At 49.8% G+C, this 27460-nt stretch overlaps 1 protein-coding gene across 9 annotated transcripts in view; it reads right to left on the bottom strand.

The window, feature by feature from the left end:
• The window catches only part of MED15 (mediator complex subunit 15), a 61543-nt gene extending 38625 nt beyond the window's left edge, over positions 1-22918 (bottom strand). For 2 of the 9 annotated variants that reach the window (XM_032654235.1, XM_032654236.1), the window contains exon 1: positions 1511-1529. Coding sequence is in view for 3 of the 9 variants with exons in the window: in XM_032654237.1 (XP_032510128.1) it covers positions 22741-22808 (68 nt within the window). In the remaining 6 variants the exon portion in view is untranslated. Of the gene's footprint in view, positions 1-1510; positions 1530-2053; positions 2073-4877; positions 4911-16237; positions 16345-22380; positions 22456-22740 lie in introns of those variants that run through there. The other 7 variants (XM_032654238.1, XM_032654237.1, XM_032654243.1 and 4 more) reach the window with 7 other exon arrangements.
• Positions 22919-27460: the final 4542 nt, after the last annotated feature.

The following is a 27460-nucleotide window of genomic DNA, read 5'->3' as shown; positions in this document are numbered from 1 at the left end:
GCACCCTGAACACTGTTCTCAGTTCTGCAAACCATACTGTTAAAAATGTTCTTGCTCTTGGGACTTCCCTGGCAGTCCAGTGGTTAAGACTCTGTGCTTCCACTGCAGGGGGCACGGGTTTGATCCCCCGTCAGGGAACTAAGATCCCACATACCGTGCGGCACGGCCAAAAATTAAAAACAAAACAAAAACAAAAAACAAAAACGTTCTTGCTCCTGTTTCCAGTCTGCAGATCATACTCCATAAAATAGAAGATGAGACAAAAAAGGAAGCAGGCAGTTCTGCTGTTCTAATCCTCCGCTTTCCCGCAAGGAAAGGGCCTGTCCTGTCATTTTCGGCCACCTCAGCATTTTGTCAGAGGCGCCATCCGCCATCCGGGCTCTGACTGCATCTCACGCGCCTGCACAGGTGCCGGCTCCCTCCTTCGCACTCAGGACCCACGGCTCCTGGGCCTCCGCCCCCAGATAACAGGCTTCTGCTGGCAACTGTCAATAAATGACTGTCAATAAACACAGTCAAACTAGCACAACCCGGGCAGAGGGAGAGCCTCAGAGGCCTGGAGGGAGGAACGTGAGCACGTGGTCTGCCCCACAGGCGAGACCCCAGCCACAGGTCCAGTACCTTGGCGCTGTCAGGGAGGCATCAGTACCATGAGAGACAGAAGGGCTGTCTGCAGGCCACGGCCTGGGCAGACCAGCCCTGACAAGATGATTGGGGGCTGAGAGCACGCAGCCCTCACTGAGACCCAGGCTCCACAAGGCACCTGGGGGTGGGAGACGGTTGGGGGGGCTGCCCCTGCTCCACAGCCACCCGTCTGCCAGGCAGAGCTCCACTGGTCTCTGGTCCAGACCTGACCCACCACCCGGGCCCCGTGAGTCCCCCACCTGGAGCCCAGACCCCATCTGTGGTGACACACCAAGAAAACACCCAGGGCTTCCCTGGTGGCGCAGTGGCTGAGAGTCCGCCTGCCGATGCAGGGGACACGGGTTCGTGCCCCGGTCCGGGAAGATCCCACATGCCGCAGAGCGGCTGGGCCCGTGAGCCATGGCCGCTGAGCCTGCGCGTCCGGAGCCTGTGCTCCGCAACGGGAGACGCCACAACATTGAGAGGCCCGCATACCGCAAAAAAAAAGAAAAAGAAAACACCCAGCAGCCTGAGCTCTGTGCCCCTCAATGGTCCAGACGGGATGCCTGGGAGCCTCCTCTTCGCTTCCCGATTCTGAACGCCATTCCCTGCAGTTCAATCCTCACCACATGTCACACTGCACCCGTGGCCATCCCTGTGGTGCCCTCTGTCTCCAGGCCCCACCCCATCCCCACCCCCTCTGTCAGCTCCCCAAGCCTCCGCCCAAGTCCATATCCCGCCTGCCTCAAGGGCCTTCCTCCTCAGCAGCAAGGCAGGCAGCTCGTCCAGCGAGGAGCCCCCTCCCCTCCCTCACCCACTCTGCTCGTTCTCCCAGGGCGGCTCTCTCCCTAGCCCTGCCCGCTGGGCCCTCCGACCTTGTACTTACGCAGCACCCCTATTCTCTGCCTCATGGAAACCCTGTGGTCGCTCTGACCACACCCACAGCACCTCCTGTGGAAATCGCTGGCTTCCTGTCTGTCCCACGAACACCTGCAGAACAGACTGTGGCATCCACCTCTGCGCGCTGCAGGCGGTCATCCGTGTCAATTTTTTATAACATGAGGGATGGCGACACCATGTACTTTGACGGACACGACATGCAGAACCCAGAACTGCTGTGACAGGCTCGGGGGACACCAAGCCTGGCACAGGCACGTCCCAGTGGTAGAGGCCAAGGGGCTTGGGGAAAGGCCTGTGCTGGGCAGATGGACCTGGCAGGAAGCAGAGAAGGGAGGGCCTGGGCTCCGATCACTTGTACAGAACACACAGACCGGGGATCAAGTTCCACCCTGACCACTGGTCAGCTCTGGGTCCTGGAAGCACTCCACCCCCAGGCACATCCTCTCCATAAAGGATGCTCAGAAGGGACTGGGGCCAGGATGAAGGGCGCTAGGACAGGTCCAGCCTCAGCACACCTGCTCCTCCTCACCTCCACCCTGTCTCCAAAGTGGGAAACTCAATTTGTTGACTGGAGTCCAGTCCTCATCCCCGACATTGGAATCTGCAGAGGAAAGGCAAACACCCAGCCCACTGTGTGTCCCTGGGCAGGTGCGCCTGGACGTAAGCTCGACGTGCACTCAGGCTTCCGTCTGCCCTCACTGCCCACCACACACACCCCCGCCAGTGATCCCCGAGGGAGGCGCCACCTTGAGGTGCCTGTGTGTCCTCTCCTACAGAGGGAGGACAGTGACAATGCCACCTCACAGGGTTGTCCTGAGGATTACAGCAGTAACATCGTCAGGCACACTGGCACAGGAAGCACCAGGGTGTTAAGGAAATCAGTCAGAGAACAGTCTCGCCTGACTCTCCCACCTATGTTCCCTTCTCTCCTTACCCCACCCTCCTCAATGCTGCCTCCCTGGTCCAACGGGAAGCTGAGCTCCCGGGATCCCAAGCTCCTTGGCTCTGTGCCAGTGTCTAAACTCCTGGCCTCAGGCAGACGGGATGCCCTCCACCCACCCAAAGACTTTCATTCTGCCCAGAGGCATCTTCCCCTGATTTGAAAACCATGACACCCGTCAACCAACTGATCTCCCATTGTTGTAAGTTTTTGCCAGTCCTGCCCCACCCTCGAGGAGAAGCTTCCTGGTGAAAGACCGCCTGTGTGTGCAGTCTGTTCATCAAACTGGGACAGGAGCCTGCAGCTGGTGTGTGCAACCCTTCAACCAGTGTAAGATCCCAAACCACAAAAGTACTGGAAGACAATAGGAGGACAGTTACATACCCAACATCAGGAGGAGGAAGGCTTTCCTAAGCACATCGCCCAAAGTAAACGCCAAAAAGGGGAAAAGATTTTACCAGATGGAAAACAGATTCCTCACACATTTTTATCAGCCACCAACCAGAGAGATAAGAAAAAGGTATCTGAACCTCAGCACCTCAAGCCCTGCCCTGACATCTGAGGAGGGGTGCTGAGGGCAGCCCCACCCCACTCTCAGCCAGGGCCTGTGTGTTTGAGCTCCCCACACTTGTGGCACAGCCCTAGGTGATGTTTGTTTGGTAAAGCTCAGGTCAGCACAAGAGAGAAAACTGTCCCACCCTCCCTAAATGCCAGTTGGGCCCATGCATTCCACAGATGTGGCCAGCCCAAAGCTTCTGTACCTGCCTAGCACCAAGGAATCCTGGGAGCCTGCCTCCAGACGAGATAGGAGGGGAAGACAGACCAGAGGAAAACAAATCACCACAATGGCCCTGAGAGGGAAACACAACTTTGACAAATTCTCACTACATCTATGGGTTTCATATTTTCAAGTGAGAAAGGACCTATATTTCCTTTGGTTGGTCCACCAAAATATTATACTCTCTGAGGCACCAAATTTTTTAAAAATCGGGAATTTATTTGGAGAGGAGGATGATAAAGGATCAGTCAGAATAAAAAAATACAGGTTCCAGGACTTCCCTGGTGGCGCAGTGGTTAAGAATCCGCCAGGAAGATCCAGGAAGATCCCACATGCCGCAGAGCAATGAAGCCCATGTGCCATAACTACTGAGGCTGTGCTCTAGAGCCCGCGAGCCACAGCTACTAAGCCCGCGTGCCACAACTACTGAAGCCCACGTGCCTAGAGCCCGTACTCCACAACAAGAGAAGCCACTGCAATGAGAAGCCCACGCACTACAACAAAGAGTAATCCCCACTCGCCACAACTAGAGAAAGCCCGCGTGTAGCAACAAAGACTTAACACAGCCAAAAATAAATTAATTAATAAAAAAAAAAAAATACAGGTTCCAATGTAAGGTCTGGCTCTCCAAAAAGAGGAAACCCATCTGCAGAAGAACAGAACCATATGATGGATGAGGTGCTAGCTTAAGTCATAATCCAAATACGCTCCCTGCAATAATTTCATTTTAAAAATAAAATTAAATGAGATATGAACCTCCAGGTTGGAAAGGGGGACTGAATCTGAGTGTCTAATTTCCAGTTGCCTTCACAGTGCCCCGATATGAGAGTGAGCAGCCAACCAAGGGCTCCCAGACACCTAACATGGCAGATAAAGACCCTGCAAGAAACTCAGCAGGAAGAAAACAGAAACTAACTCAATATCCAAGTAGATAAGACATAGCATCCATTTAACAAGAACAAGATGCTATAAAACCAGAAAAGTCAGATTACAACAACAACAAAAAAGTTCTTACAAATAAAAGCCTATTAGATGTTAGCAGCAAAGGGTCAGAGATAAAATTGAAGAAATCTCCCACAGAGCAGAGCTAGAAGACAAAGAGATGGAAAACAGGAGATAAAAGATAAAATAAAAAGAAGGTAGGAGATTGGTTCAAGATGGTGGAGTAGAAGGACTTGCGCTCACTCCCTCTTGCAAGAGCACCAGAATCACAACTAACTGCTAAACGATCATCGACAGGAAGACACTGCAACTCACCAAAAAAGATACCACACATCCAAAGACAAAGGAGAAGCCACAATGAGACGGTAGTAGGGGCGCAATCACAATAAAATCAAATCCCATGACTGTTCGGTGGGTGACTCACAAACTGGAGAACACTTATATCACAAAAGCCCACCCACTGGAGTGAAGGTTCTGAGCCCCACGTCAGGCTTCCCAACCTAGGGGTCTGGCAACAGGAAGAGGAATTCCCAGAGAATCAGACTTTGAAGTCTAGCAGGATTTGACTGCAGAACTTTGACAGGACTGAGGGAAACAGAGACTCCACTCTTGGAGGACACACACAAAGTAGTGTGCGCATCAGGACCCAGGGGGAAGGAGCAGTGACCCCACAGGAGACTGAACCAGACCTACCTGCTAGTGTTGGAGGGTCTCCTGCAGAGGCGGGGGATGGCTGTGGCTCACCGTGAGGACAAGGACACTGGCAGCAGAAGTTCTGGGAAGTGCTCCTTGGCGTGAGCCCTCCCAGAGCCCACCACTGGTCCCACCAGAGAGCTGGGTAGGCTCCAGTGCTGGGTCGCCTCAGGCTAAACAACCAACAGGGAGGGAAACCAGCCCCACCCATCAGCAGACAAGCGGATTAAAGTTTTACTGAGCTCTGCCCACCAGAGCAACACCCAACTCTACTCACCACCAGTCCCTCCCATCAGGAAACTTGCACAAGCCTCTTAGATAGCCTCATCCACCAGAGGGCAGACAGCAGAGGCAAGAAGAACTACAATCCTGCAGCCTGTGCAACAAAAACCACATTCACAGAAAGATAGACAAGATGAAAAGGCAGAGCACTATGTACCAGATGAAGGAACAAGATAAAACCCCAGAAAAACAACTAAATGGAGATAGGCAACCTTCCAGAAAAAGAATTCAGAGTAATGATAGTGAAGATGATCCAGGACCTCAGAAAAAGAATGGAGGCAAAGATCAAGAAGATACAAGAAATGTTTAACAGAGACCTAGAAGAATTAAAGAACACCTAGAAGAAAAAAAAAGAACACCTAGAAGAATTAAAGAACAAACAAACAGAGATGAACAATACAATAACTGAAATGAAAAATACACTAGAAGGAATCAATAGCAGAATAACTGACGCAGAAGAACAGACAAGTGACCTGGAAGACAGAATGGTGGAATTCACTGCCACAGAACAGAATAAAGAAAAAAGAATGAAAAGAAATTAAGACAGCTTAAGAGACCTCTGGGACAACATTAAACACAACAACATCCACAATATAGGGGGTCCCAGAAGGAGAAGAGAAAGAGAAAGGACCCGAGAAAATATTTGAAGAGATTATAGTCCAAAGCTTCCCTAACATGGGAAAGGAAATAGCCACCCAAGTCCAGGAAGCACACAGAGTCCTAGGCAGGATAAATCCAAGGAAAAACATGCCGAGACACACAGTAATCAAACTGACAAAAATTAAAGACAAAGAAATATTATTGAAAGCAACAAGGGAAAAACAACAAATAACATACAAGGGAACTCCCATAAGGTTAACAGCTAATTTCTCAGCAGAAACTCTACAAGCCAGAAGGGAGTGGCATGATATATTTAAAGTGATGAAAGGGAAGAAACTACAACCAAGATTACTCTACCTGGCAAGGATCTCATTCAGATTCGATGGAGAAATCAAAAGCTTTACAGACAAGCAAAAGCTAAGTGAATTCAGTACCACCAAACCAGCTCTACAACAAATGCTAAAGGAACTTCTCTAAGTGGGAAACACAAGTGAAGAAAAGGACCTACAAAAACAAACCCATAACAATTAAGAAAATGGTAATAGGAACATATATCAATAATTACTTTAAATGTGAATGGATTAAATGCTCCAATCAAAAGATACAGGTTCACTGAATGGACACAAAAACAAGACCCATATATATGCTGTCTACAAGAGAACCACTTCAGACCTAGGGACAGATACAGAGTGAAAGTGAGGGGATGGAAAAAGATATTCCATGCAAATGGAAATCAAAAGAAAGCTGGAGTAGCAATACTCATATCAGATAAAATAGACTTTAAAATAAAGAATGTTATAAGAGACAAGGAAGGACACTACATAATGATCAAGGGATCAATCCAAGAAGAAGATATAACAATTATAAATATATATGCACCCAACACAGGAGCACCTCAATACATAAGGCAACTGCTAACAGCTATAAAAGAGGAAATCGACAGTAACACAATAATAGTGGGGGCCTCTTAACAACTCACTTACACCAATGGACAGATCATCCATACAGAAAATTAATAAGGAAACACAAGCTTTAAATGACACAATAGGCCAGATAGATTTAATTGATATTTATAGGACATACCATCCAAAAACAGCAGATTATACTTTCTTCTCAAGTGCATATGGAACATTCTCCAGGATAGGTCACATCTTGGGTCACAAATCAAGCCTCAGTAAATTTAAGAAAACTGAAATCATATCAAGCATCTTTCCCAACCACAACATTATGAGATTAGAAATCAATTACAGGGAAGAAAATATAAAAAATACAAACATATGGAGGTTAAACAATACGTTACTAAATAAGCAAGAGATCACTGAAGAAATCAAAGAGGAAATAAAAAAATACCTAGAGACAAATTACAATGAAAACACAATGATCCGAAACCTATGGGATGCAGCAAAAGCAGTTCCAAGAGGGAAGTTTATAGCAATACAAGCCTACCTCAAGAAACAAGAAAAATCTCAAACAAACAATCTAACCTTAACCTAAAGGAACTAGAGAAAGAAGAACAAACAAAACCCAAAGTTAGTAGAAGGAAAGAAATCATAAAGATCAAAGCAGAAATAAATGAAATAGAAACAAAGAAAACAATAGCAAAGATCAATAAAACTAAAAGCTGGTTCTTTGAGAAGATAAACAAAATTGATAAACCATTAGCTAGATTCATCAAGAAAAAGAGGGAGAGGACTCAAATCAATAAAATTAGAAATGAAAAAGGAGGAGTTACAACAGACACTGCAGAAATACAAAGCATCCTAAGAGACTACAAGCAACTCTATGCCAATAAAATGGGCAACCTGGAAGAAATGGACAAATTCTTAGACAGGTATAACCTTCCAAGACTGAACCAGGAAGAAACAGAAAATATGAGCAGACCAACCACAAGTAATGAAATTGAAACTGTGATTAAAAATCTTCCAACAAACAGAAGTCCAGGACCATATGGCTTCACAGGTGAATTCTATCAAACATTTAGAGAAGAGCTAACACCCATCCTTCTCAAACTCTTCCAAAAAATTGCAGAGGAAGGAACACTCCCAAACTCATTCTATGAGGTCACCATCACCCTAATACCAATACCAGATAAAGATCCTACAAATAAAGAAAATTACCAACCAATATCACTGACGACTATAAATGCAAAAATCCTCAACAAAATACTAGCAAACAGAGTCCAACAACACATTAAAAGGATCATACACCATGATCAAGTGGGATTCATCCCAGGGATGCAAGGATTCTTCAATATATGCAAATCAATCAATGTGATACACCATATTAACAAACTGAAGAATAAAAACCATATGATCATCTCAATAGATGCAGAAAAAGCTCTTGACAAAATTCAACCCCGATTTATGATAAAAACTCTCCAGAATGGGCTTCCCTGGTGGCGCAGTGGTTGAGACTCCACCTGCCGATGCAGCGGACACGGGTTCATGCCCTGGTCTGGGAAGATCCCACATGCCGCGGAGTGGCTAGGCCCGTGAGCCATGGCTGCTGAGCCTGCACGTCCGGAGCCTGTGCTCTGCAACGGGAGAGGCCACAACAGTGAGAGGCCCGTGTAATGCAAAAAAAAAAAAAAAAAACTCTCCAGAAAGTGGGCATAAAGGGAACCTACCTCAACATAATAAAGGCCATATATGACAAACCCACAGCAAACATCATTCTCAATGGTGAAAAACTGAAAACATTTCCTCTAAGATCAGGAATAAGACAAGGACGTCCACTCTCACCACTATTATTCAACATAGTTTTGCAAGTCCTAGCCACAGCAATCAGAGAAGAAAAAGAAATAAAAGGAATACAAATTGGAAAAAAAGTAAAACTGTCACTCTTTGCAGATGACATGATACTATAGAGAATCCTAAAGATGCCACCAGAAAACTACTAGAGCTAATCAATGAATTTGGTAAAGTTGCAGGATACAAAATTAATGCACAGAAATCTCTTGCATTCCTATACACTAACGATGAAAAATCTGAAGGAGAAATTAAGAAAACACTCCCATTTACCACTGCAACAAAAAGAATAAAATACCTAGGAATAAACCTACCTAAGGAGACAAAAGACCTGTATGCAGAAAACTATAAGACACTGATGAAAGAAATTAAAGATGATACGAACAGATGGAGAGATATACCATGTTCTTGGACTGGAAGAATCAATACTGACTATACTACCCAAAGCAATCTACAGATTCAATGCAATCCCTATCCCTATCAAATTACCAATGGCATTTTTTTACAGAACTAGAACAAAAAATCTTAAAATTTGTATGGAGACACAAAAGACCCCGAATATCCAAAGCAGTCTTGAGGGAAAAAAAATGGAGCTGAAGGAATCAGACTCCCTGACTTCAGACTATACTACAAAGCTACAGTAATCAAGACAATATGGTACTGGCACAAAAACAGAAATATAGATCAATAGAACAGGATAGAAAGCCCAGAGATAAACCCACGCACCTATGGTCAACTAATCTATGACAAAGGAGGCAAGGATATACAATGGCGAAAAGACATTCTCTTCAATAAATGGTGCTGGGAAAACTGGAGAGCTACATGTAAAAGAATGAAATTAGAACACTCCCTAACACCATACACAAAAATAAACTCAAAATGGATTAAAGACCTAAATGTAAGACCGGACACTATAAAACTCTTAGAGGAAAACATAGGAAGCACACCCTTTGACATAAATCACAGCAAGACCTTTTTTGATCCACCTCCTAGAGTAATGGAAATAAAAACAAAAATAAACAAATAGGACCTACTGAAACTTAAAAGCTTTTACACAGCAAAGGAAAACATAAACAAGATGAAAAGACAACCCTCAGAATGGGAGAAAATATTTGCAAATGAACCAACGGACAATGGATTAATCTCTAAAATATATAAACAGCTCATGCAGCTCAATATTAAAAAAACAAACAACCCAATCAAAAAATGGGCAGAAGACCTAAACAGACATTTCTCCAAAGACATACAGATGGCCAAGAAGCACATGAAAAGCTGCTCAAAATCACTAATTATTAGAGAAATGCAAATCAAAACTACAATGAGGTATCACCTCACACCAGTTAGAATGGGCATCATCAGAATATCTACAAACAACAAATGCTGGAGAGGGTGTGGAGAAAAGGGAAACCTCTTGCACTGTTGGTGGGAATGTAAGTTGATACAGCCACTATGGAGAACAGTATGGAGGTTCCTTAAAAAACTAAAAATAGAATTACCATATGACCCAGTAATCCCACTACTGGGCATATACCCAGAGAAAACCATAATTCAAAAAGACACATGCACCCCAATGTTCACTGCAGCACTATTTACAATAGCCAGGTCATGGAAGCAACCTAAATGCCCATCAACAGACGAATGGATAAAAAAGATGTGGTACTTATATACAATGGAATATTAGCCATAAAAAGGAACGAAACTGGGTCATTTGTAGAGACGTGGATGGATCTAGAGACTGTCATACAGAGTGAAGTAAGTCAGAAAGAGAAAAACAAATATCGTATATTAATGCATATATGTGGAACCTGGAAAAATGGTACAGATGAACCGGTTTACAGGGCAGAAATAGAGACACAGATGTAGAGAACAAACGTATGGATACCAAGGGGGGAAAGTGGCGGGGGTGGTGGTGGTGGTGGTGTGATGAATTGGGAGATTGGGATTGACATATATACGCTAATATGTATAAAATGGATAAGTAATAAGAACCTGCTGTATAAAAAAATTAATTAAATAAAATTCAAAAAAAAAAAAAAAAAGAAGGTCAAAGGGCCAGCTTTAAAGACGTGGTGGGAGAGTGAATACAGGGCATGGAGGAAACAGGACTCCCTGGGAAATGACTGAAGGGACTTCCCCTGAAGCACGCCGTGAGTTTTGGGAGTAAGGCAAGTCGCCCAAAACTCACCTGAGAGGAGAAGCAACAGGCCAGCCCTGGAGGGAAGAAAGCAGCAGGAGAGGCTTCTCAATCCTTGAGGAAGCACCTCCACCCTAGAAGTCTACATGCATCCAAACTGACATGGCCTCCCTGGAGCCCCTTTCCTGGAAGCTGGTAGAACAAGGCAGTGAACCAAAAAGAAGAAAACCCAGGATACAGGAAGCAAGAACCCCAACACTGGAGCCCTGCAGGAGACAAGCCCCTGAGAGGGCCTCACCCTTGAGGCCTCCAGAAGGGAGGTGCAGAAGGACAGACAGCCCAGCAGCACCAAGCTTGTGATAACTGCACTGAGAGGTGACTGAAGACAGAGGAAGACTCAGCCACAGGCACACAGAACTCTAGGCACATTTCTAAGAAAGCATGTTTTTCCCAGGGAGTGAAAACCATCACAGTCTGCCACTGTGTTTGGCTGTGAACATCTGTCCATGTGGCCCTAAACATTAGCGTTCATTACCCATTTACCCAGAAGCTGAAACACTGGTGGACAAGGGAGAGGCAGAGATAACAGCTGCGTTCCCAGAGAAAGTCAACAGATAATCAGAAACTCATCACCGTGATGACCCGTGTGTGCATTTGACTTAGAACCACGGACACCGGCCAGAAAAGAAAGCCCCGGCCAGAAAAGAAAGCCCCGAGTCAAGGGGAGGACACAGTGAGTCGGGACCACCGCAGTCTCCTGTAAGTTGTTATCAGTCCTTGACTTTTAAAATTTATGCACAAATATTAGTTTGATAAAAATCAAATGATAGGGACTTCCCTGGTGGCGCAGTAGTTAAGAATCTGCCTGCCAATGCAGGCGACACAGGTTCGAGCCCTGGTCTGGGAAGATCCCACATGCCGCGGAGCAACTAACAAGCCCGCGAGCCACAGCTACTGAAGCCTGCGCACCTAAAGCCCATGCTCTGCAACGAGAGAAGCCACTGCAATGAGAAGCCCACGCACCTCAAAGAAAAGTAGCCCCTAGAGAAAGCCTGTGTACAGCAATGAAGACCCAACACAGCCAAAACAAATAATTAAAATAAATAAATTTTTTTAAAAATCAAATGACAAAATGCACCTAAAGAGTGTGCCACTGACTCTGCCATAAAGAAATATTCAAGGAACATCAGCTATGAAGAAAGGCCTCCTTCGCCTTTCTATGCCTTCCCAACTCAGTCCACGCAGAGACAGGAAGCTCCGCTCCATCAGCAGTGCCCCCACCCACCTGCCCCAGCATTCTGCAGTTCTCCCAGGACCCCCTGGCCAGAGTGTGGTCAGAGGCACCGACCCGAGAGGGGCCATCGCACACCGCCCCCCACGGGACAGGCAGCTTCCCCGGGGCTCAGACAGCCGACGGGGGTCTTCTCTCGAGCCTGCCCCAGCGCCCAGGTGGCTTCAGCTCGGAGTGAGGAAATGATGAGACACAGATGGTTTAGTCACCAACTGCAACCAGAGCAAACTACCTGTCCTTAACTCAGGGAGCCTGCTTCACCTCACTGCAGCTGGAAGCCTGTTTGCCAAACTACATCCCAGACTATGAGCCCTTCCTGTTCTCTTTCTCTTCACTTTCTTATCCGTTTAAGCTCTCCAATTTCTGCTTGCAAGATTTCTCAACCCTCGACGAATTAGATCAATGAAAGAACAACACCTAAAGACGCTACCGCTGCTCTTAAAGCATATGTCATTATTTGAGCTACAGAAGCTACACAAGTATCATCATTTTCTCCATTCTGCGGGTTTGACCACAACAGAACCAGGATGCTGGAAAGACCTCTTGATCCATCCAGGCAGTGGCCTCTGGGCTCCAGGCCTTGGACCATTGTGGCTCCCCAGGTTCCAGCCCTGAGCGTGTCCCACTCACCACTGGGCAACCACGTGGTTAAGGACAGACTCTACCAACCCAAGAGCTTATTAAAATGCTTATCTCACGTGACTTTGTAAAATATTTCGGGGGAGGAAAGCTCTATCTTCCAGAGGTCTGCACTCGAGTCCCAGCAGTGAAAATCATACGGTATCTGGGAAGTGACTGAAGACAGTCCAGGACGGGGTGGAAAGGGATGGGTGAAACACTGGCCATGTGATGCTAACTCTCCAAGTAGCTGGGAGACCATACTTCCATTATCCCTACTTCTGTGAATGTTTGGAAAAGTCCATAACGGAACTTTTAACAAGATAGGAAATAAAAGAGTTATCTCAAGCACACAGGATGACTGTGCAGAGATGCCTGAAGGAGGCTCACTCCCAAGAGTGCCCTGCAGTAGGGCCCTCTGGGCCATCACACGGGGAGCAACCATGCACTCCGAGTCTCCCTCGGCCTAGAGAGCTTGGGCCTCAGAAAGTGGGAACTGATAAGTCTCACAAAACCTGTTCCCATAACCAGAGGTCGGTCCAGTCCCTCCCCACCCAGACAGAGCCAGACTATGTGGAAGAGTCCTATCCACCAGAAGACTTGCTGTGTCCAGTCTCATGTGAACCTGGGCCATGGGCACACAAGTCCCAGCCAGAGTCCCCCCAGGGGATGAACCTTGGCGGTGAGAAAGCCACCACTCAAACCTGAACTCAGAGTCTAATTCCACTTAAGAAACATGGGTCTGCGTGTGTGTTGGCATATTTAAAATACATACACATCAAGTCATATGCCCAAAGAAACAGGACTGGAGGAAAGAGATCAAAATGTCAGCAACAGCCATCTCTGAGCAGAGAGATCACAGAAAATACCCTCCTGTTTTGAAATCATCTGCAACAATATCTGAAGAGAATGAAGTACCGCACCCACCAGCCCGGAACACACTGACTGAAACAGGAGGTGGAGACGTGCTGGCGCTGCCGGGACTGGCTTCCCTGCACCCACATCCTCTCCCTCCGCTCCACCCACATGCCCCTTGGGGCCCCAACGAGGCACTCCTGCAGCTGACGCTCTTCCAGGTCTGCTCCCTGCTTCTCCCACAGGCAGCTGGACTTCTCTCCTCCAGAGGGTTGACACTCCACACACCCTGCACTTCGTCACATTGCACTCACCTCTCAGAAATTAGCACAGGATCAGGGCTCGCCTCCCTCACACGGTCACCCAATTCTGCAGCTTCCTTTCTGACAGATCTGTCCCTCCTAAGCCATCCCTTCCACTCCTACTGTCTCTGCACCCGGTGGATCAATCTGAGTGCGTATTAACAATTAACAAAGTGCTTGTTATGAAGGCAGCTTCCTTGACAACATTGGGTGTTGGCAAAGATGTCTAACAAGGGCAATTCCCCCACGTGGCTGGTGGGAATGTCAACTGGCATCACCTGGGAAAATCATTTTCCAGACGGTGCTGAAGCTGAAGGCCACCCCTGCACCTAGCCCTGGGGTCAGAGCCCAGAGGGCGAGTACTGTACTCACAGGAGACAGGACCCAAAGGCCCTGGTGCAGTGTTCACACAGCCAACAACTGGAACTAACCCCAATGTCTGTCAAACGCACAACAGGGCAGTACCGGGGGTGGGGGTGGGGGGCGCGGTCATGCAGTGGAATATCGGCATAAATAAGAACCTGCTACCTACGAGGACAAACGTCACACACGTGACTCTGAACGGAAGAGCCCAGACCCAGGGTTGCAAAGCTTGGGATTCCAGCGACAGGAAATTCTGGAACAAACGTCTCCATGGCCCGGAAGTCAGGAGAGTGGGGCAGGGGCTGCACCGGCAGCACAGGGTGCTGGGCCTGTTCAGGATGCAGTCTGGGCAGCTGGTGGGCATTTTCACGGTGACACGTGTCCTCGGGCCGCTCACTGCATGGGTGGGCTTTACTTTAATACAAAGAAACACTATGGGACCCTGGTGAGGGCCCTTGAGCCTGGCCCCAGAACCTGCCCCAGCCCCACCCTCGGGTTTGGACTCCAATGGTCTGGGGTCTGAATTCCAACCCTGAACCCCTGGCAGGGATTTCCCGCTGCACAGTCTCAGGCCTGAATCCTCCCTGGCATGACTCACAGCAACCCGATGGGTGTGAAGGGCCTGCGGTGGCCCAAAAGGGCCTCGCAGGGCAAAGCTGGCATTCTCTCCACTTTATATCAGGGGCTCCAGCCCACACCCAGCAGCCAGATCACTTCCTCACACTGCACCTCTGATGAGGATGGAAAGGAAGTTGGAAAGAGGGAGAGAACAGGAGACAGCGGGGATGGGAATGAGCCATTTCTGAAGCAACAAGCACTGCCCCCACACCCCCAGGAGCCTGCACTGGAAGGAGCAAGGGGTGCACAGGCTTCAGAGAGCAGAAGTCCCCACGCAGGGCCTTCTGCCCCTGCCCGCCTTGCCACCCCTCTCCTGGACTGGATGCCAAGTGGCTGGGCACAAAGGCTGACCTGCAGCCAGGCCACACCTCAGCCCTGGTCCCTACCCGCCCCCACCCCACCGCCTGAGTCCCAGGCAGAGCTGGAGGAAACCATGTCCAGGGGAGGAAGCCAGACAGCACCCAGCTGCTACTCGCCAAGCCTGAGCACAGAGCCATGTGAGAGAACCGGTGAACAGAGGGAGAGCACGCCAGAGCGCTCTGCTCTGTCCCTGCAACTCTGTATGTCTGAAAAAACGGTCTCGGAAAAAAAAGCTCAAAGTAAGGTCAAATGTCTCCTCCAAGGACTCACTGTCCCAAATAAGTTACTCCTCCTTGGATACTTAACTCATTCAATCAGGAACGGTTACTAACAGGCCCCGCCTAGGTTAGCAAGAGACTCCTTATTTTTGGCCACTGCAGCTTGAGGGATCTTAGTTCCCAGACCAGGGATTGAACCTGTGCCCTCAGCAGGGAAAGCTCAGAGTCATAACCACTGGACCGCCAGAGAAGTCCCAAGAGATACCTTATTAAAGTGGAGGGGAACATCCCTCCCTCACGGGGTTGTGGTTTCGAGATAATTATGCCTGGGCTCCTAACGCATCCTCCTCTGTCTCCGGGATCAGGTACTCATTCGCTTATCTGTTAAACAGAACCATCTAGTAACTCCCCTGTCTTTAGATGAATGTCTCAATCAAAAAAAAAAAAAAGGCTCAGCATTGCTTTCCACAACGCTCCCTGCAATTACCCTGCATCCCTCACCTAAGACAAGGCACCATGCTAGGAGCTCACTGGGATGCAGAAGTGTACGACCAGGTCCTGCACTCAACAAATTTATAATACTGTTGGCAAGGCAAAAAAATAATAATGAGTGTAAAAAGATCAAAAAGGAGTTCATCTGTTCAGTTCATGCCAGGATGCATCCAACAAGGGCTCTACAAACTCAAGAGGAATTAGGGACCACTGTGGGCTGAGCCATCAGGGTCATGAGGAGGGAATGAGGCCAAGACCAGACCTCTGACAGGGCAGAGAAAGAACGACAGAGGGCAAGCCAGCCGTGTCTGCAGCCAGAGGGCCTGACGTGCAGCAGGAGTGTCTGGCTGGGGCTCTCCCACCAGCACAGAGGGAGGGTCAGCTGGAAAGGTAATTTCAGATGGAAAGCAGAATGCTGCTTAGCAGGGGTGGAAAGAACGGCTGTGCTGGCACCTGGCCCAGGCGACGGAGGACACCCACCGTGACACAAAGCACATGGCGACTTTCCACCTTATGGCAGCTGCCTGTGACCATGGCTCACCTCCTCCTCATCTGTAGACAGGGTCTACCTTTCCTTCAAAAGATTTCTGATTATGAAAGAAATACATGTTTACTGTTAACAAGCGACACACATACATATATATAATAAAAATTACAAAGAAAATTAAAATCACTCAGATAACCAGCCAAAGATGTCTATTTAACGAACTCAGCCTGTACCCCATGTTCCACGGCTCCTGAGGATGCCAGTTTGCCAGCATCCCTGCATGCGCGGTGCTATGACTTTCTCCAACTCTGAGGTGAGGGCCCATCAGGTTGGCTCACCGTCACTCTTGGAGAGGCAGGAATCAACTCTGATTCAGAAACTCTTGTAGTGTCCCTGCCACGAGGGGTTCAGACTGGGGGAAACAAATGTTCAAACAATTCAGATGCAAACCGGTAACAGAGCATGGGTAAAGAGAGGGGCATGGTGGGTGGCTAGGTGTCCTGGGAGGGCGAGTGGGATAGGACTGCAAACGCTCAGCCACGGGAAGGACAGGTCTCTCAGGCAGGGGAACAAGCAGGAGGCAGGGCGACCAGGTCAAGAACGGGGCTCCTGTGAGGATCTGGGGCAGCCTGGCATGGTGGGGGCAGCAGGCAGGTGCAGACCCTGGAGGAGGGATCCTGGCTCAGGGCTGAATCCACAGGCTGCCATGCACACATTCTGGGCATCAAAGTGACTGGAGAAAGAGGATGGAGTCCATGAAGCAAGAGTTGACAACTTGAAGCTGAGTGGTGAACGCACAGGCATGGGGTCTTTAAACTACTCGGTCCTATGATCCATATTGAATTTTTTAAAATCCAGCAGAATTCCTTTAGAAATCGACCCTCTAGGTACATAACCAATATCACTGCCCTGAGGAATGCTTTTCAGGGGCAGGTACCCCTTGCCCTTCATGACCAGGTCAGGAAGATAATCATGTGGTCATGGTCCTTCCCACCCACCATGGGTCCTGGACCAGCCATAGCCACAAGGTCAGGAATGGCAGTAACAGCTGGAAGACTTCTGACCAGGAATGGATGTAAGGGATGCAGCTGGTAGGGGGGTAGGGTCACCTATGAAAGGATGTTGGTGTGGCTGGGGACTGGCTGCAGCCTGTGCAGAGGCCAAAGATCAGCCGGGGCTTGCGGTGCTGTGCCAGCAGTGTTGTGCCAACTGCAGCAGAGGGGCCTGCCACCCTTTGGGGCCCAGTGACCCATGGGGAGTTGCTAAAACTGCCAACAGGATGCCTACTGGCAGCAGCTCCTCCAATGGGCTCTCTCAGTGCACATGGCTTGGGTTAACTTCCAGGGCCATCTCCCCGCTTCCCCAAAAGAGGTGTGACCACTCTTTCAGGTGAAAAAGTGGTTTGCCTCGCCAGTCCTGCTACGGTTCAGCAAGCACTCCTCTGTGACACGCATCCATGCCTCAGTTTCCTCACCCTACATGGGAGTAACAAGTGCGCCCGCCCACTCTCAGGGCCAGCACAAAGACAGTGGGTGAGCCAACACAACAACTCCTGCAGCAGGGTGCACAGCACACCCCCACGTTTCAGCTGCTGTTGTCGCTGCTGTTGAGAAAACCCTGGATGACGGAGGGCTCCCATCCCCTCATGTCACTGTCACTCCTGGCCTGGGGCAGTAGAGACAAGGGTCAGGACTCTGAAGTCAGTGTCTCACCAATCACTTTCTAGTTTCTTCGCTGGGACTTGTGGTGACCAGACAGGGCCCCTGGCCTCAGGGCACAGACATTCTGGAGCTGGGCTGTACACGGACATCAGCCCAGTCACGTGGATGACAACTGAGCAATGAAGAAAGCGGTGGGCTCAGCAGCTTCCCCGCTGGAGAACAAGGGCCAGAGTCACACCAGGGAGGCACAGGGCTGTTCGGAGGCCTGCGTGGGCTAAGCCACAGAAAAGGGTCGGCCAAGACTCAGTGGCTTCTGCCCGTGGGAGGGACCACAAGCCACAGGCAGGATCCGGACATGCAAGTTTCAGGACACTCCCTGTCCTGAAGACCTCTCCAGACCCTTGGAAGTTGCTGTTTCGTTGTCTGTTCTCTTCTGCTTTTTTGCTTTGTTTTATTTTGTTTCTGGCTAAATAGCACTCGACTTTCTCCTTCTGGTCTAGGCTGAAATTTCCACACCTCCTAGGTTCCTGACCTGGAGCTCACACCTCCCTAGGGGTCCTTGGCAGAAGAGGCAGCTGACCGGTCCGCCCTCACTCTGCTCCACACTCCCTCAGCCCTTTGTGGCCCCTGACTGGAACCCTGATCAGGGCTGCCCTCCCCAACTGTGTCCTCCCCTTACAATCTGTTCAGCCCACCAGACATTTACTCCACGCCTTAAGATGTAATCTGCTGTACTGAGGGGTGGGAGGTACAAAAGTCTCAAGACTAAGATGGGAAGAGATGATCAAGGTGGTCCTTTTATGTATTCACCGTTCGCCAATCCCATGGCATACGAGGCGCTGCTCACTTCTCACACACACATGTTCTCCGGGAGCTGACAAACCAGACACGCGTGCTCAACACTAACCCAACAACCCAGGAGGCAGGCCCAAGGCCCACAATGACCAGCTCAGGGGCTCTAAGGGGGGCTGCTCCTGTGGTCCTGCAGGGAAAGTGGATGTTCCACAAAAAGCCCATCTGAACCCACCAAGAGTTTCACAACTACCCTCCCCAGAGGCTCCCGTGTCATCAATCCCCTAACCAGACTCAAAGGTTCCACCTTCACTCCACAAGGCTCCTTCTCCTGCCAGGGCCGGGGGAGGGGGCGTCAGGGGACACATCACTGAGTCCCGAGCCCTCTGCTAGAGTGTGAGTGGAGGTCTCTTCCTTTTCCCTCCCACCACCCCTGTGAGACAGACTGGACTCCTGCCTTCGCATGGATGAGGGAGATGACCCAGAAAGGTGACGTATGCAAGGTCACTCAGCTCACACGTGGAGAAAGTAGGTGTTCCCAAGCTTCACAATGGATGCTGGCGCAGGTAATGAAGGCCACTGTCATTGAGAAGGTGGCACACACAACACCCAGGAAAATATCTACTCTTGCACTCTTCAGCAAGTGGTTTATACGCCAGGTGCCATGTTTCATAGGATTGGAGTCTTACAGGAAACTCAAAGGGGCTCAGATACAAGATATCAGGGGGTGACCCACTTTAGGCAGGGTAGGCAGAAAAAGATCTTGAGTATTTAATATTTAAGCAGACATGTCAATGAGGAAAAGGAACTAGTCATGAATACAGTGAGGGGAAGTCTACCCATTGTGGAATATCTTAAATACTCGATAACAAATTGTTTAAAGGGAGAGAACAAAGAAAGAATTTGGAATGCTCAAGAAGCTGAAAGACCAGAGAGGGTGGAACGGGGTCGGGGTATGAGAGCAGGTGGCTAGGCCAGGCTGGGGTGGGGGTGGGGGGGACATCTGGAGCTCTGTTTGGACTCTGAGGACAGTCACTGATGGGTTGTCAGCAAGCAGGGCAGTGATCAGTGAGTGGAGGCAGAAGTTCAGGGAGGCCCAGAGGAGGCAGAGGCAGTGCAGGGCTAAGAAGAGGCTGCACTAGAGTCCCTTCAAGGGCCCTCCTAACCAGCCCCAACTCCAAACTGCTTTTCCTCAGTGGAAGCCAGGAGCCGTTTATTCAGCCTATTCTCTCGGGAGCTACTCAAGAGTGAGGTGAGGACAGGGAGCCCCCTCCCACTGAAACTTCCCAGGTCTTCACTTGGCTTCCCTCATTCAACTGTAAATTACCTCGGTTCAAAACATTTCCCAAGGGACACCCCTGGAAGTCCAGTGGTTAAGACTCCGTGCTTCCAATGCAGGGGGGCACGGGTTTGATCCCTGGTCTGGGAACTAAGATCCCCCACATGCCATGTGGTGCGGCCAAAAAAAAAAAAAAAATTTCCCAAGTCGGCCAACTTTAAACAACAGCATAAACACTGGAGAAAGTCAGAATTAACACGTCAGGTATCCTGACCTTCTTTTTTAATGCTGTGAACACAATAAATCAAGGCACCAAGAATCACAGCTTTCAAAGTGAAACCTGGAGAGAAAACAGACAAATCTGAGAACTGAGAACACCCACATGATGTCAGGCAGAAAGCCTCTGAAACTGCTCATCCCAGTGGTGGCAGGCGGAAGGGCTCCCTAAAGTGCCCAGGCCTTAACCCCAGGAACACGCCAACAGTAGATGCAGAAGGGCCTTTCCAGATGTAATTAAGGTTATAGACTTGAAAGTAGGGACATCATCCTGGATTATCCAGGTGGGCTCAATCTAATCTGAGCCTTTAGTAGAGAATTATTTTCTCTGGTTGAAGGCAGAGAAATGGGGCAGAAGAGCCCACCCTTGCTGGAGGGGGCCGCATAGAAAGTGTGACAGAGAATGGAGGCAGCCTCTGGGAACAAAGACTGACCTTGGAAAGGCTAACAGCCAGTTAGGAACGATTTCGCCTCAGTCTTCCAACGCCATGGAACTCAATTTAGCCAACAACCTGAATTAGCTTGAAAGCAAATTCTACCCCAGAGCCTCCAGGAAGAAATGCACCTGCCAATATCTTGATTTCGACCCTGTAAGAGCCCGAGGAGAAGATTCAGCTGAGCCCACTTAGACCTCTGATCTACAGAACGTGTCAGATAATACACCTGTGTTGTTTTTAAGCAACACAGTTTGTTGGCAGCAACAGAAGAGTAATAGCAGCAATCTGGAAAAAAAAAAAAACCCAGTTTCTCTAGAAGCAGAAGGAGGCTGAATCAAGAAGTACTCAGTCGGTCCTCTTCAATGGTCCCCCCCAGCCCTCTGACACTCCCCCAGCTGCCCCATTTCCTTTGGCGGCAACTCATTCTTCCCGTCCTTAAATTCCGGGCTCCCTCAAAGAGGACTCTCTGCCCTGGGGGCCTTTCTTACAAGAGCCCTTAAGTAGGTCAATCCTCAAGATTTCATCCATTGGTAACTCCAACATTCACTGATTCTGCAGTATCAGCACATCTGTCCCCAGACAATTCCACCGCAGGGCCCGGAGCTTAGCTCTCCAGTCCCCACTGCCTGCACTGGACTGAGAGCTTCCCTGCCTTCCGCCCCACTTCCTTCCTTGCACACTGCTGCACCCCACCCCCTCCATCCAGTTAGTCATCAAGGACCATCTGCGCTCGCTCTCTGCTTTCTCTGGAATCATCTTCTTTCAGTTTCTACCATTGCCTAATGCAGGCCTTTAGAATCTCTTGCCTGACTAGGTCATTCCACAACCATTTTACGGAGCCATGTGACACACAGTGCTCTAGCAGGGGGAATACAGGCATGAAGAACGACAGGTCCCCAGACCCCAACAGCTCAAAACTCTCATAATGGGCCTCACTGGCCTCTCTCCTCTGTTCTTGATCCATCTTCGGGGACTCAGGGGATCTTCCCAACTCTGGCATCTCACCACCTCGAAGCAGGCCCCATGACAAATAGAGGCTCATCTCCCCAGCACAGCACTCCCACAGCTAACGGGTTAGCCCCCGCTGGCCCTCCTTGCACGATCATCTCCTCAAACCCCAGAACTCAGCCTAGCACGAGATCCTCCACGCGGTGGGCACTCACGCTCCCCACTCCTCAGCTTGCAGTGATGGCCCTTCACACTCCTACTTATCATTCTGGGACTCAGTTTATTCGCCGCCTACTCCCCAACTGCTCAACCAAACCGTCAATTCCAGTAGGAGAAAGCCTGCCCTGTAACTGCGCCTTGGCGGCGGCGCGTCCCCCAAGGTCAGGGGTTGATCCCCGCCAGCACAGCCCGCCGGTCCGGCAAGCCCGGTAGAAGACAGTAAACCAACAAGCAGCCGGTGCGGAGGAGCGGAAGCTCCGCGCGCGAAGCCCAGGGCGCCCGGCAGCCCCTGCATCGATGGTCTCAGCAGCTGAGACTGAAGAGGAGGCACCAACCCCAGCTCTTCACTCCCACTCCCGACCGAAGGTCGCTTCCTGACAGCCTCTTCCGGCCACCCTCCGGCGAAGTCCACGGGGGGGAGGGGGGTCACCCGTAGATTCTCGCCCCCACCGCCCCTTCTGCCCACCCCCTCCGCCCTCGCCCCGAGGCGCTTTCTCCGAGGAGGAATCGCAAAGCGCCCAGACCTGCAGAAGCCGCCACTGGCGGCCCCGGCCTCCTCCGTCCGCAGTGGGACGCAGAGCTGGGGAAAGGTTGCCTCCCAAGCACACAAATGACGAATGAGAAAGCTCAGGACGATGACTCAGAAGCCGGGGCTCGCCGGCTGGCAGAGTTCGGCCCAGGAACGCTAACCCGCGACCGCGGCGGCCGAGAGCGGAGGGGACAGAGGGGAGGGCCACGCCCCGGTACCCCGCGATCCGGCGCCCTGAATCCCCCGGTCCGGCCGCGCCTCCCCCTCCGCGAGGAGGGCTGAGAGGAAGGATGAGGAAGGGAAGGCTGAGGGGAAGGCCGGGGGTCGCGCCGCCGCCGCCTCGGCCCCTACTCACATTTGGCTGACCAGCTTCTGCCGGAAGGCGGCGCTCCGCCAGTCGGTCTCCTGCCCCGAAACGTCCATGCCGGTGCCCCGCTCCCACCGCCTGAGCCCCGCTCGGCAGCCGCCGCCTCAACCGCAGCGCCAGGCCCAAACCCGGAAGCCGTCGGCTGCGTCTCGGCCGCGCCGGAAGCGGAACGGGGATTGTGGGACCTGGGGCGCGAGCGGGGGCCTGTGGGAAATGGAGTCCGCGGGCGCCCGGGAGCCCCACCCCCGCCGCGCTCCCAGCCGCCCGAGGCTGACGGCGGCTGCACCTCGTCGAGTGCCTAGCCTGTGGCCCTACTGTGTGTGGGCTGGCCCTGCAAGTCCAGGGGATCCACACCCGTCGGGGAGGCCGCGCGCGGCCGCCCGCTACCTGAGCGGATGCCGTGGAGAGATTATCAGAGATATTTATCAGCCACCTGCTGTGCCCCTGCTGTGCCCGCACGATCCGGGCCCTACTTCCCTGAGGCTGCCTTCCAGCGCCGCATCCCAAGAGAGACCAGACGATGCTTCTCTCCGTTAGACTTTTGGAATCTCATATCCCACCAATGGCTATATTTTGTAGGGGTTGGAGATGTGAGGAACCCAAACCACACTGTTAATTTTTAGACACAGGCTTTCCTGTTTGGCCCAACAGGAGAACACCTTCCAGATGCTTGCTGACAGCGCACAAACTTGCTGAGTGGAGAAGGCAGGGGAGTTGGAGGCAGGCGGGAATGGACAGGGGTTAAAGCCTGAGGATACTTTTAGGAGGATAAAAGTTCTGCCAGACTGAACCTATGCGGCCTTTCTGTGGCCCTGCGGAGGGAAGGCAGGTGACAAAAATCCTAAGCCCAACTTAGGTCCCCAAGTGCTAAATAGACAGTCACCAAGATGGGCCTCACAGAAAGTGAACTGGCACCTACTGACGCCTAATAAGTGCCTGGCCCAGGAGGGGCTGTGTCCACCCCGTGTCCCTGAGCCCCAGGCAGGAGTAGGGGGAGGGATTGGGAGAGGAGGGAGTGAGCAGTTTCCCCAAAGGGACCCGTCTTGCCCTCAGGTTTCAGGTTTTGCATTGATAGGAGAGCTGTTCACAGCTTCAAACTTTTTTGCTCTCATTCTTTCTAAAATAATTTTTTAAAATTCTGTCCTGGGAATTCCCTGGCTGTCCAGTGGTTGGGACTACGTGCTTTCACTGCCAGGGCCTGGGTTCGATCCCTGGTCGGGGAACTAGAATCCTACAAGCCACGTGGCCACCAAAAAAAAAAAAAAAAATCTGTCCCTAGGGTAATCAACTTGTCCTGGTTTGCCCAGGACTCTCCTGGGTTTAGCTCCGAAAGTCCGTGTCTTGACGACCCCCAGGCTGACCAGAATGGTTCATCACCTTGTCTCTATCCCTCTTGCACATTTAAAAAAACTGAGATCTAATGCACATACCATATAATTCACCCTTTTAAAATGTACAATTCAGTGTTTTCTGCTATATTCACATATTCATAAGGCTGTGCAACCATCACCACTGTCATGAACATTCTTCCACTGTCATGAACATTTTTAAGTTGACCTATAAATGTTTCTCTGTGAATCACTGGAAAGGTGTAACTGCGGTGTGTCCTATATTGTATTTGGACTTCAGATGCATTTTGTTATTTAAATCCTCAGCCCTGCAGATTCCATTTACCAATTTATGGAAAACTTTGGTCTTATAACTCCATTGGCAAAGCCAGTCCTCACTGTCAAATCCTAAGACCCTTGGGGCTTTTGGAAGAAGAGGATAGACATCACATCCAACTCCAGTGAGCTTGTTAATGGGGACCCCAGGACATCTCTCCCTATTCTGCATGCTGGTTCTTTTTCTTTCTTTCTTTCTTTTTTTTTTTTTTGGTTGCGCGGGGTCTTAGTTGTGGCAGGCAGGCTCCTTTGTTGCAGCTCCAGGGCTCTTTATTTGTAACATGTGAACTCCTAGTTGTAGCATGCATGTGGGACCTAGTTCCCTGACCAGGGATCGAACCCAGGTCCCCTGCATTGGGAGCACGGAGTCTTATCCACTGCGCCACCAGGGAAGTCCCTGCACTCTGGTTCTAGGAAGGTGGAGAGAGCATGGCACATAGATTCACAGACAGAGGCCCTGTTAGGATATGATTTCTTTTATGTTATGATTCCTACTCATCATGTATGAAACCTATAGGATTTAAGGTACGTTAAGCTAAGTTTAGTAGTTCAAAATGGAGTCACAGTGGCCAATGTGAATTTCCATATTAGTTGTTTTGAAACATCACTAAAGAACTGGGAGTGTCTGTGATAAACTGAGAGTGTTACTTTAGATAAGACAGCTGTTGGGCAATGTATGTCACTGAAACAGAAGGAGCAACTGATAAAGGTGAGATCCCCTCCCCTGGGCATAACCGTTGCTCCTTAAAAAGAGACCACCAAGCTGAGTAACTCAGAGTGTTCCAGATGGAGGCTGCCAGAGAGCTACTTCCCACTCTGCTTATCCAGAGACCCATTGCTGGACTGGAGACCCTGCTTGTGCAGAGACACCTCCTTCCTGACTTCTCCTCAGAGTGGTTTGTGACCCTCTTTTCCCTGATTCAGCTAACCCGTGTCGTGTGCTAATTGTGTGCAATAAACTGAGTGATTCATGAATTAAATATTGGCTACGGATATTGTATGTCTCCAATCCAGTGATTCTTTCCTGTCCTTACTGTTGGGCCCTGAGACAAACAGGTCCAGGATGTTGTCAAGAATTTGTCATCGGGATAAACTTAAGTGCTACCCCCTTTGGTGTTTGCTCCAGCCTTCTATTTCTACTCATCCCTTCCTCTGGGGCCCAGAGGTGGTGATACCTTGGTTAGAGTTTGGATGGGGACTAGGGATCACCATCCCTAGGGAAAGAGAGGTAGAGACAGCTACAGACCTCTTGGCTTTGGGGGAAGAGGGAGGCCACAGGAAGGTCGATCCTGAAATGGACCTGCATGGTTTAGACCCTGGGGAGGAAATGATGGAGTAAGCTGAAGCTGGCCGGAGGTGTGACTGTATCCCACACCACTTGGGGTGGGCTCCTGGCTGGGCTAAATCTCTGTTCTGCTGGTTCCTGAGGCTACCTTGCCATAGCTGGACCCTGTCACTGGCCACACATTTGGTGGACACCATCCTGGGCCCTGCAGGAAGCACGAGCTGGAAGCTTCGCAGGTGGAGGAATATTCCCCCTAGAGAGCCTTGCACACCCTCTCAGAGGCTCTGGCTCTCTCCTTCCAGCCTCACATAGGGACCCCTCTGATACCCCTCCTCACTTTGGTGCTCAGTCCCTGGAAGGTGCTGACCTGCCCCTCTTGAAACCGCACACCTCAGATGGAATTTGAACCCAGCCAAAACTCAGATTGGGACTCAAACCCACTGTCTTTTAATTGATATCGCACACCTGGTCTCAGGATTTATCAAAGCTCAGGTTCCTTATGTGTCAGTGCAGAAGGAATTCAGCAAGAGGCAAAGTGATAGGTGAGAAGTGGATTTATTTAGAGAGATACACATTCCATAGGCAGAATGTGGTCCATCTCAAAAGGTGAGGGCAGACCCAAAATATGCAGTGGTTAGCTTTTATGGGCTGGGTAATTTCAAAGGCTAATGAATAGGAGGATTATTCCAACTATCTTGAAGAAGGGGCAGAGGTTTCCAGGAAGTTGGCTTTTTATGGTCAGCCTCGGAACTGTCATGGCGCCTGTGGGTGTGTCATTTAAATGCTAATGTATTACAATGAGCGTATAATGCGACTCAAGGTCCACTGGAAGTGAATCTTCCACCATCTTAGACCTCATCGGTTCTAACCAGTTTTTGTCCTGTCCTCAATGACTATGTCATTTTTTTTTAAAGGTTGTGCCCTGCCCGCTTCCCTCCTGTTTCACTATCATCCCAGCACCTGCTAGATGTAACCCCTCTTCTGTGTTTGGCCTGGAGCCTGCAATCATTTATGAGTGTGGTGTTGGGAGGCAGTTATTGCTTCTAAAAGCAACACACAGTAGAAACTTTAGAAAGGACCAAACATTATAAATCCCATCACTGAGGCAGCCAATGTTCATATTTAGGTAAATTTCCCCCCTACCCCACCATTAGTTTAAAAAATAAAACAAGTCATGAGCTGGATGCCATCTGGATCCTGTATTTAAACCTACATCATAGCAGAAGCATTGTCTCAAGTATTAACAACTCTTTATTAACCAGAATTTTAATTATAATTTAGAGTATAGAACTACATCATGGGCAAATCTATATACAGACAACTGTAATGGGTGTAAAATACACACAATTTTAACTGCAAGATCATATGCCAAGGGCTTCCCTGGTGGCACAGTTGTTAAGAATCCACCTGTCAATGCAGGGGACATGGGTTCGAACCCTGGTCCGGGAAGATCCCGCATGCCATGGAGCAACTAAGCCTGTGCACCACAGCTACTGAGCCTGTGCTCTACAGCCCACGAGCCACAACTGCTGAAGCCCGGGCACCTGGAGCCCGAGGAGAAGCCCGCGCACCGCAACAAAGAGTAGCCCCCGCTCACTGCAACTAGAGAAAGCCCACGCGCAGCAACGAAGACCCAAAGCAGCCAAAAATAAACAAATAAAATAAATAAATTAAAAAGAAGAAAAAAGATCATATGCCAATCTGAAATAGGAGGGAAGGGGACAGGGCACAGCCTTTAAAAGAATGACATAGGGGGCTT

This window comes from Phocoena sinus, chromosome 14 (assembly GCF_008692025.1).
Source record: "Phocoena sinus isolate mPhoSin1 chromosome 14, mPhoSin1.pri, whole genome shotgun sequence".
Taxonomy (NCBI): Eukaryota; Metazoa; Chordata; class Mammalia; order Artiodactyla; family Phocoenidae; genus Phocoena; species Phocoena sinus.
Note: the sequence above shows the minus strand (reverse complement) of the source record. Positions and strands in the feature narration are given on the sequence as shown.